A 10,971-nucleotide genomic window follows, 5' to 3' on the forward strand; every position below is an offset into this window, starting at 1 on the left:
GACACCTGCACCAAATACTCAAACGCAACACATGCCAAACAAGTCTCCAAAGCCTTTTCCTCCGCTATGCTCCCCATCACAGAAGGGTCTCACCATCCAGTGCCCAGGGTGGAGACCTCAGCATCATTCTGGACTCTTCCCTCACCCTCACCCTGCAAGCCAGCTGATACCAGGACCTGCCCCTCCGCCCCCCACATCTCTATCTGGTTGCCTCTCTGCACCTGCACTATCCCCACCACTGGCCAGGCCATGCTGTCCCCCCTCCAGATGATGGCCACAGCTCCTCACTGGTCCTCTTGTCTCTGGGCACAATTACTATGGCCCCTCATCCCCCACCCTCTTTCTGCATCTGGAAAAAGGGGCTGAAAACACTCACTTGAAAGATTACTCTGAAGATGAAATGAAATAAGGCTTAGAAAATGGGCAATGTGCTGGAAAGGCTGTAGGTGCTGAGTACCTTTTATTTTCTTGCTTTTGCCCTTCTCTGTTCAGGCCCTGGGCTGGCGTTCCTGGCATACCCAGAGGCGGTGACCCAGCTGCCTATCTCCCCACTCTGGGCCATCCTCTTCTTCTCCATGCTGCTGATGCTGGGCATTGACAGCCAGGTGAGGGCGCCCCCTGCACCCCAGGAGCTTCTCCACCCCCAGACTCCTCAGTCCCCGAGTAAGCAGGGAGAGGAGGCCATTCTTAGGCTGCCAAGAAGATGACCAGAAATTCCAGGTCCCTAGAATGTTCCACTGCGTGAAACTTCAGGGAACAGCTCAGCCACCTTCTCCATTTTCCAGAAGGGGAAACTGATGCCCAGAGGGAAGGGATTCTCCTGAGGTCACAAAGTGAGTCACAGGCAGAATCAGGCTGAACCCTGGGCTCTCCTGGCTCAGTGCTGCTGGGCCTCCCATCCTTCCTTAGAAGGTCAGGCTTTGGGTGGATTGGGGCTGGGGCTGCTGTAGGTGGCTGACCTCTGTTCCCACCTGAAGTTCTGCACTGTGGAGGGCTTCATCACAGCCCTGGTGGATGAGTACCCCAGGCTCCTCCGCAACCGCAGAGAGCTCTTCATTGCTGCTGTCTGCATCATCTCCTACCTGATCGGCCTCTCTAACATCACTCAGGTAAGCTCAGTAAGCACCTGGCACTCCCCCAGCACTGCCCAGGGCCACGCCCAGGGCCTCCTTTCCCCTCCTCTGTTGTATCCCGCCTTTCCTGCCTTCATTGAGCATCATTTCTGTGCCAAGCTCTGGGCACATAACAGTGAGTCAGATGGGGTCCCTGCCCTCCAGGGGCTTCCAGGCTGGTGGGAAACACAAACATTGAGCTAGGACATACAGGACAGAGCTAGAGAATGAAGCACCTAACTGGACTGGAGGCACCAGGGACTGCTTCCTGGAGAAGAAGATGTAGGAATTGAGCTTTGAAAGGCCCACAGAAGGCCGGACGCAGTGGCTCATGCCTGTAATCCCAGCACTTTGGGAGGCCGAGGCGGGGGGATCACCTGAGGTCAGGAGTTTGAGACCAGCTTGGCCAATGTGGTGAAACCCCATCTCTACTAAAAATAAATAAATAAATAAATAAATAATACAAAAATTAGTATGGCTTTGGGGCAGGTGCTTGTAACCCCAGCTACTCAGGAGGCTGAGGTAGGAGAATCACTTGAACCCGGGAGGCAAAGGGTGCAGTGAGCTGAGATCACACCATTGCACTCCAGCCTGGGCAACAAGAGTGAAAAACTCTGTCTCAAAATAAAAGAAAGAAAGAAGAAAGAAAAGAAAGAAAGAAAGAAAAGAGAGAGAGAGAAAGCAAGCAAGCAAGAAAAAGAAAGAAAAAGAAAGGAAAGGAAAGGAAAGGAAAGGAAGAAAGAAAGAAAGAAAGAAAAGAAAAGAAAGAAGAAAAGAAAGAAAAGAAGAGAGACAGAGAAAGAAAGAGAAAGAAAGAAAGAAAGAAAGAGAAAAAAGAAAAAGAAAGAGAGAAAGAAAGAAAAGGAAGAAAAAAGAAAGGCCCACAGAAATTAGCCAGAAAGTCAAATTGGAGATGGGCCTTTGAAGTTGACACTGGCCAAAGCTTTCTTTCATTCCCATTTTTCTTTTCTATTGACATGAATGAGAAATGCTCACATAGCAGGTGAATTGTACAATAAATATAAACGACTCTAGCAACATGAGTTCAGCGCTGCGGGTCTGATTTTTATAATCCACAAATCACCCCCCAGATCCAAATGTAGTTCTGCTCCAGAGTTAGTATTCATTCATCCCTTCATTCATAGTTGTCGAACACCTACTATGGGCCTGGCATGACCCTGGAAATTCGGCAATTAATGTGACAGATACTACCGTGTCTGCCATCTTGGAGCTTACGTTTTGGTGGATAAGACTGACAGACAAATTAGATGATTTCGGAGAGTGTCAAGTGCCCTGGAGAAAAGAGGATAGCAGAATAGAGAATGGCCAGTGGGACAGGAGGGGCGCTCCCTCAGACAAGGTAGTCAAGGGAGGTCTCTCTCTCCAAGAAAGCGACAGTTGGGCTGAGACTTAAATGATAAGAAAGAGCCAGCCAGACGAAGATCTGGGGAAACAGATCAGAGTAGGTGCAAAAGCCCTGAGGCATTTGAGGGACTGGGCAGGTGGCGGGGGAAGCCAGTGTGGCGGAGACAGAGGGAGTGAGGCAATGGGTGGGAGACAAAGAACCAGCCCATGCGGACCTTGCAGGCCAAGACATTTGGATGGGATGGGATGGGATGGGATGGGATGGGATGGGATGGGATGGATGGCATAGGTTTGGATTAGATCTCTCTCTCTCTGCTTATTTATGTGTTATATTATTGTCTCCTTTAAGTCATGAAAGGTTTTAAGCAGGGGAGAGACATGACTGATTTACACTGTAAAAAGATGGCACTGGTGACCAACTCCTCTTTCTGCCCTCCAACGTTACCAGAAATTGGCATTTTCCTCTACCACCTGGACATTTCCTTCCCAATCCCCAGACTGTCAATGTCCACAACCTCTCATGGTCACAAAGCCCTCAGTGCTTCATCTACTCTACCCTGAAGACTTCTTGCTGCAGTGCAGCCTAATCCCAGCCCCATCAGCCTCCAGAGTCCATGTCATCTGTGAACTGGATGCAATGGCCACCGGGGGCAATGCACCTGTTCTCACCTCTTCCTCTTGCAGGGGGGCATTTACGTCTTCAAACTCTTTGATTACTACTCTGCCAGTGGCATGAGCCTGCTGTTCCTCGTGTTCTTTGAATGTGTCTCTATTTCCTGGTTTTATGGTGAGTATCAGCCCCTCCTCCCTTATTCAGTCACTCATTCATCTATTCATTTCTTTCTTCAGTCATCATTCAACAAGTGCAATTTGAACCCCAGGTCTTCTCCCTACATTTATGTATTTATTTATTCGTCACATTACAATTAAATGAGGTTAGTCCAGGGGTCCCCCATGTTTGGAAGATATAAGAGCAGTTAAATGAATTCATTTAAAATAGGTGCCAACTTTCTTCATAAATTTCGGAATAAAAAGGGTTTTTGGAGATTTTATCCAGAAAAGGGAAACCAAAACTATTTTTTAAAGTTTTAAAGTTATATATTTAACAAAAGCTAGGCTGTAATTAAAAGTGTGCACTATCTTAAAACAAATAACAAAAGAAACATTGATTTTATTTATTTTGTGGCCTAAGTTTCTTGAGCCAACTGCATGACAGTAAAAAATGAAGACATCCTTTCCTGCACCTTTGATCGTCCCATCAGAGCAAATGTTTAAAGAAACATGATATTTTGTGTCCCCTGTGCAATATCTACCACCTCATCCCTCTTGTCATTGTCCCTTCTTTTTTGTTTATGTTTGTTCTATATGTATAAATTTAAGGGATATGGGTGCAATTTTGTTACCTGGATATCTTGTGTAGTAGTGAAGTCTGGGCTTTTAGTGTACCCATCACCACATAATGTACATTTTTTAATTTTAATTTTTATTTATTTTATTTTATTTATTTTTTTGACAGAGTCTTGCTCTGTCACCAGACTGCAGTGCAGTGACACAAACTCAGCTCACTGCAACCTCCACCTGCCTGGTTCAAGCAATTCCCCTGCCTCAGCCTCCCCAAGTATCTGGGACTACAGGCGCCCACCACCATGCCCAGCTAATTTTTTGTATTTTTAGTAGAGACAGGGTTTCACTCTGTTAGCCAGGATGGTCTCGATCTCCTGACCTCATGATCTGCCCACCTCAGCCTACCAAAGTGCTGGGATTGCAGGCATGAGCCACCACACCCAGCTGTACATTCTACCCACTAAGTAATTTCTCATCATCTACCCCAGCTCCCATTCTCCCACCCTTCTGAGTCTCCAGTGTCTATTATTCCACCTGTACCCAGTGTTTAGCTCCCACCTTTAAATGAGAACATGCAGTATTTGACATTCTGTTTCTGAGTTGTTTTGCTTAAGATGTTGGGCCTCCAGTTCCACCCACATTGCTGCAAAAGGCATGACTTCATTCTATCTTATGGCTGAATAGTATTCCATTGTGTATGTATACCGTATTTCCTTTATCCAGCCGTCCACTGATGGACACTTAGGTTGATTCCATATCTTTGCTATTGTGAATAAACACGAGTACAGTTATCTTTTTGATATAATAATTTCTTTTCCTTTGGGTAGATAGACAGTAGTGGGATTGCTAGATCAAATGGTCGTTCTATTTCTGGTTCTTTGAGAAATCTCTGTACTGGTTTACATAGAGGTTGCACTAATTTACACTCCCAAGAACACCTTCTCTGTCTAACTGTTCTAATATGGTCAGATCCTCACTGGTCAGTGACTCTGCTTGTAATTTGAGCAGTGCCCAAAGCCACTCTGGTGAACTTCGAGACACCAGTTTGGGGTTTGGGGTTTTTCTTTTTCATGAGATTTGCAGTTCTTCTTTGCAATTGATTGTCAATTTCTTTTTCTTTTATTTATTTTGTTTTATTTTATTTTTGAGATGAAGTCTCACTCTTGTCCCCCAGGCTGGAGTGTAATGGCACAATCTTGGCTCACTGCAACCTCCGCCTCCCAGGTTCAAGCGATTCTCCTGCCTCAGCCTCCCGAGTAGCTGGGATTACAGGCGCCTGCCACCACACCTGGCTAATTTTTGTATTTTTTAGTAGAGACAGACTTTCACCATGTTGGCCAGGCTGGTCTCGAACTCCTGACCTCAGGTGATCCTCCCGCCTCGGCCTCCCAAAGTGCTGGGATTACAGGCATGAACCACCGCATCCGGCAGACTGCCAGTTTCTTATAGCATCTGACCATCAGGGAAAAACAGCCCCTGCCCAGGAAAGCCTTTGAAGGAATGGCTGGGATAGATGTTGAGTGGGAGGGACACTGAGAGTGGCAAGGGTTGGGGGGGATCATCTTGTCAGTCCGCTTTTGTTGGTAGATATCTTCACATTAAAGTGACTTGCTCACCTACACAACCCACTTGCTGTGAGAATTGGGCTATTGAAAAATACCTGGTAACGAGGACCCCCAGAGCATTACCCCCCACGGTACAAGCAAACTGAGACTCAGTGAGGTTAGGTGACTTGCCCATGGTCACACTGTGAGAAAGTGGTAGAACCAGGCTTTGACTCTGAAGCACCCACAGCTCATCCATCCCTTCTGCTCCCAATGTCACAGGTGTCAACCGATTCTATGATAATATCCAAGAGATGGTTGGATCCAGGCCCTGCATCTGGTGGAAACTCTGCTGGTCTTTCTTCACACCAATCATCGTGGCGGTAAGAACAAGGCCTGACTAGCCCTATTAGGATGAGGCTAGACCAAGCCCTGGGAGGACTCAGGTCCAGGGAGAAACCTCTAGAGGCAGAAGCAGGTAGAAGAGGCCCCCACAAACCCTGTTCCTTAATAATACTTCTCTCTACCATTTGTTGGGCATCTATTCTGCACCCTGTACGGTACAAGACACATCATATCATCCTCCACAAACCTCAGAAAAGAGGTATTATTGTCCCACTTTACCGCTGCAGGATCTGGGGCTCACCTAACCAGTATCACCCAGCTAGTCAGCGCTGGGATTCGAACCAAGGCCAAGCTCTTGGCACTTGGAGACTCTCCTTCTCAGGGTCCCTTATCCCCACAAGCAGGAGCTGAAGCAGGGGCAGGCCTGGAAGAGGCCACCCGAGGTTCTTGAGGTGGGGGCAGAGCCACTGCCTATGTTGTGTGCCACGTAAGGGGACCCCGCCAGCGGCACATTGGGAGCGATACCTCACCCTTGCTCCGCTTTTGAAGCTGGGGAACTTGGAGGAAGGGGTTCCCTTTTCTAATTAGTCTCCCTAGAGGGATTGTCTTTTCCTACTGATCTTCCCTGAGAGGGTGTCTTTTTCTATTATGCACAAAGGCACCTTAAGTGCTAGCAGTGGCGCTGAGTGCAGGACTCCTAAGACCTTGGGCCTCTGTAAGGGTCAGCCTCGCGGTAAGGGTGGAGGGCAGTCAGCCTGCTGGCTTCAGGGTGGTCCATCCTGGGTGACTGACTCCTCCCCTTCCCTCCCCCCTTTCCAGGGCGTGTTCATTTTCAGTGCTGTGCAGATGACGCCTCTCACCATGGGAAACTATGTTTTCCCCAAGTGGGGCCAGGGTGTGGGCTGGCTGATGGCTCTGTCTTCCATGGTCCTCATCCCCGGGTACATGGCCTACATGTTCCTCACCTTAAAGGGCTCCCTGAAGCAGGTAAGCCCTTCCCCACCCTTCAAATTGCCAGAGCCCTTCTCCCACTGTGCCAGGCACAGCCCCACCCCTTGTGGAGCCCACAGTCCAGCTTGGGAGACAGACAAGTCAATAGCCAATGACAGCAGAGTATTAGCGACACTGAGATTAGGGAAAGCCAAGGGGGTCGGAGCAAACAGTCCTCCCGTAGCCCTACCTGGGTTAAGGAGGATTAAAGAAGGCTTCCCAGAAGAGGGGATAACAAAGGCAAGGCCTGGGGATAAACCAAACTTAAAAGTAGAAGCAGAAAGAATGTTCCTAGAAGAGGGAGGGGAGGAGAGGTTGGAAAGCATGTGCTAAGGTCCAGGGGTATAAACTGCATTGGGTGAACTGAAGGGAGATCAGTGTGGCTGGAGGGTAAAGTGGAAAGGGGTGTGAGGAGAGGGTGTGACAAGAGATGAGGCTGGGATGTAAGCAGGTCCAGCCAGATCATGTAGGGCTTTGAAAACCAGGACAAGAACTTTGGACTTTATCCTGGCGGCAATGGGGTGTCATGAAGGGCTTGGAACAGATGGAGGGTGGGATCACATTTGCTCAGGGCTCACTCTAGATCTCATTTGTAGGATTGATATAGAGAACATGTGGTCTTACCCGCAAGGAAAGACAAAGCACAAAAGACCTGCTGCCCGCAGCAGGGGCCTCACCATCACATAGGGTTCTCTGTCCATGCCCGCACTTTGTTAAATTGTACTGAATTCGTGAGGGAAGCAAAGAAGTGCTGGAGGTGCCACACAAAGAGACATTGATGAGGTGTGTGCAGGCTGAAAAGATGCCACTGGGAGAAGTGGAGAGTCAGAGTGTGAGGGCCACCCCAGAAGGCCCTGGATGAGTGGCTATCCACTGTAGTTCCCTGGGAAATGCACCTGCCAGACCCAGGGGAAGCGCTCTCAGGTCCGAGGCACAGGGAAGCTGGGCTGCAGGTTATGTGCCGCCGTGGAGTTACCGGGCCATCCTCCTCCAACCTCAGATGAAGAAACTGAGGAACCACAGGGGTTGAGTAAGCAGGTTCCCAGTTCGGGGAGCTGTGAGCAGAGCCAGGGCTTTCAGCCCTTTCTTCCCAATGCAGTTCCAAAGCTTTCCTTTTCCATGATCTGCTGAAGAGCCTCAAATAGCAGCTGGGTCTTAGCGTGGCAAGAGGTTAAGGGGATGCCCTTGCGGAAAAGGGCACAGCTTGTGCAAAGGCCCAGCGGTAGAAAGGGCCAAGACATACCTGAGGCCAGGGTGTGAGCTGACGGGGCAGGATGACGAAGGCAGTGGGGGATCCGTCCACTCAGCATACATGGATGGAACCCTGATGATGTGCCAGACACTACTGTCAGTGCCGGGGACACAGCCATGAACAAGATAAGCAGTAATTGCACCCACCTGGAGCTCCCATTCTGGTAGAGGCAGATAAGCAACTAACAAAATAAAAGCATGTGAGGTGGGGAGGAGCACTATAGAGAAAAATCAAGTAGGTAGGGGGTTTAGGGAGTGCTGGGTGAGGCCTCACTGAGAAGGCGAAGCATTTGAGCCGAGACCTAGGGAGGCGGAGAGCAAGCTGCCGCTGTCTGAGAGGAAGGCTGTGCCAGACAGAGGGCAAGGCCTGTGCAAACGCCCTGGGGCGGGAGCATGCCTGCTGTGTTTGCGGGGCGTCGGGGAGTCCCATGCAGATGGGGTGGATGCGTGAGGAAGAGGAGAGGACCCTGAGGACCGGGAGGTGGCAGGAGCCAGGTCATGTAGGGCCTTGGAGGACTTTGGCGCTGCCTCTTGGTGAAATGGGAGCCTTCCGTGGGTCCTGAGGCGTACAGGGGCGTGATCTGAGTCTGGTTTTCACAGAACTCTCCTGCTGCTGAGAGGACGGAATGAAGGCGAGAGTGGAAGCTGAGGGCTGACTGGGAGTTTTTGCAGTAACCCAAGTGAGAGGGGCTGTGGCAGGGGTGCAGGATGTGCGGATGTGGCTGGAGTTTGGGTGTAGTTTGGAGGCAGAGCAGACAGGATGCACTTGAAGAGAGGGCAGGAGAGGGAAGCGGCCGGTTCCCCTTCATCCCAGCCTGGGATTTTCCCCAGAGAGCCTCATGCCTTCCTCCCCGGTACCCACAGCGCATCCAAGTCATGGTCCAACCCAGCGAAGACATCGTTCGCCCAGAAAATGGTCCCGAGCAGCCCCAGGCCGGCAGCTCCACCAGCAAGGAGGCCTACATCTAGGGTGAGGGCCGCTCGCCGACCCGACACTCTCACCCCCCGACCTGGCTGAGTGCGACCCCCACTTGATGTCTGAGGATACCTTCCATCTCAACCTACCTCGAGTGGCGAGTCCAGACACCATCACCACGCAGAAAGGGGAGGTGGGAGGACAGTTAGACCCCTAGGTGGGCCCTGCCATGGGCAAGGATACCCGGTGGCTTCCGGCACCCGGCGGGCTGGTGACCTTTTTAATCCAGGCTCCATCAGCGTCCCATGATCGGCCTTGGTAACCGCCGCGGTAGATCATTTTTATCCCGCCAGGGAGCGTGATGCAGCGAGGCCACATGTGCCCCTGGCTTTTAAACCTGTTCCTGACTGTTCTCTTACTGCCGAAACTCATGACTGTTATCTCGGACTCTGCAGGAGTTACTTTCCCTCTGAACGCTGCTCCATGCACAGGAAAAGGGCATTTTGTACAATGGGGACTTCCCGGGAACGGCTTGCTCTTAAGTACCAGAAGTCAGCGGAGCTCTGGCTTTCGTGTTTTGGTTTTCTCCTTCCCAAGGCAGCTGGACAAAAAAAAAAAAAAAAAAAAAAAAAAAAACAAACAAAAAAAAAACCCCAGGGGCGTCCGTCGATATTCCCAGGGCCGCTTCTCCTGCAGTCTGTGGAGTGTCCTTGTCCCCGCTGCCCGAATGAATGAGCGTTCTGCAGCCCGATGTCCCTGTCCCTTCCCCGCCGGGCCATTCTGATTGGACCTGGCCCAGTGCAATCCATCCAGACAAGCCCTGCTTGCTGGAGAACTGCCACAAGCACAATTGATCTCTTTTTATCGCCATTCCAGGGGCCTCAGGTCCTACTGGGGAAACTTCCTATACCGGAGCTCTGGTTTCTCTTAAGCTGCCCAGTTTCACAGAGTACAAAACAGTTGTAGGGGAAATCAAGGTGAAGGATCTGTCCGACAGTCAAGACGGATCCACAGTTATCTTTCGGTCTCCTTCTTAAACTACCACCCTCACTGCCACCCACCCCAAGCTGCTGCCACCTCACCTTCCTTGAAATTCCTCAGCGGGAGTCTCCTTACTGCCACTAAAACCCACCCAGCCCACTAACTGAGGAGCTAGTGTTAATCCAGAGGATCCCCCGCAATGTGCTTCCGAGATTCAAAATGCTTCATTGGGAAGTATGATTTGTTCCTTTCTGGAACTGGGCTCCGTGGTGGCGGCGGCACTTCAAGCGAAGACAGTTTCTTGCAAGCTCCAGTAGCTCCGCGTGTCTCATTTGCCAGGAAGATGGGTTCCCACGTAGCAAATCATACATCGTGCCCCGTAGCTCCTTAGCTAGTTAGCTCACAAGCCGTGTTTTATGACTAATCCTTAATAACTATGGTAAATAACTGTGACTGTGGGGTTTTTAATCTCTTGTCATTCTCATCCGAAAGTGACCAGCATACCAGTTCTTGCAATAAGATATTACCCTCAGAATATTAAGCACATTATTGTAGAGAAAAAAAATATGTGTACACATATGAACACACAACATGCACATTCATCCTCACGTGTGGCACGTAGGTCTCATTTGATATTGTGTAGGAAATCTGAAGCCTTTTCCTGAGGTCATCTGTAAATTAGTCTCATTGCCAAGGCATCCCCAGTGCCAGCTGGTGAATCCATGATCAGAATGCATACGTATTATTAAATGATAGGGTTTAGAATGACAGGAACCCGTCACTGTGTCTCATGGTTCTACTTCCCCATCTGTGTGTGAATTCCTTTAGACTAAGGGCAGGAAGACTTCCAACTTTCTCTTTGTTCTTCAATGTGAAACTGAGACCAAGTCTCTCTGAGACAAATGCAGTGTATTTAATGTTTGTAAGCAATTCTAAGTGAGATGTTTGGCAAGAAATCCCCTAACTGATTTCCATCCAAACCTATCTTATAGAGCACAATATTAAGTGTCGTACAATTACTGTGAGAACTGTGAATATGTGTAACTTTTTTTAGTATTTGCCCGGGGGGGGGAAATATTGTATTATCATATATGCTTTTTTTGCAATAAGGATTTATTCTCAG

The 10,971-nt window shown here is 49.5% G+C and overlaps 1 protein-coding gene across 1 annotated transcript in view; it reads left to right on the forward strand.

Annotated features, from left to right (window-relative positions):
* SLC6A1 (solute carrier family 6 member 1) overlaps nucleotides 1-9,503 on the forward strand; it is a 43,644-nt gene extending 34,141 nt beyond the window's left edge. Inside the window, 6 exon segments of the mRNA XM_017858257.1 lie at nucleotides 493-605; nucleotides 978-1,109; nucleotides 3,162-3,264; nucleotides 5,648-5,748; nucleotides 6,530-6,697; nucleotides 8,816-9,503. Of these exon segments, the coding sequence (XP_017713746.1) occupies nucleotides 493-605; nucleotides 978-1,109; nucleotides 3,162-3,264; nucleotides 5,648-5,748; nucleotides 6,530-6,697; nucleotides 8,816-8,920 (722 nt within the window). The 3' untranslated portion in view covers nucleotides 8,921-9,503.
* Nucleotides 9,504-10,971: the final 1,468 nt, after the last annotated feature.

Source organism: Rhinopithecus bieti, unplaced genomic scaffold (assembly GCF_001698545.2).
Source record: "Rhinopithecus bieti isolate Rb0 unplaced genomic scaffold, ASM169854v2 scaffold_48368, whole genome shotgun sequence".
Taxonomy (NCBI): Eukaryota; Metazoa; Chordata; class Mammalia; order Primates; family Cercopithecidae; genus Rhinopithecus; species Rhinopithecus bieti.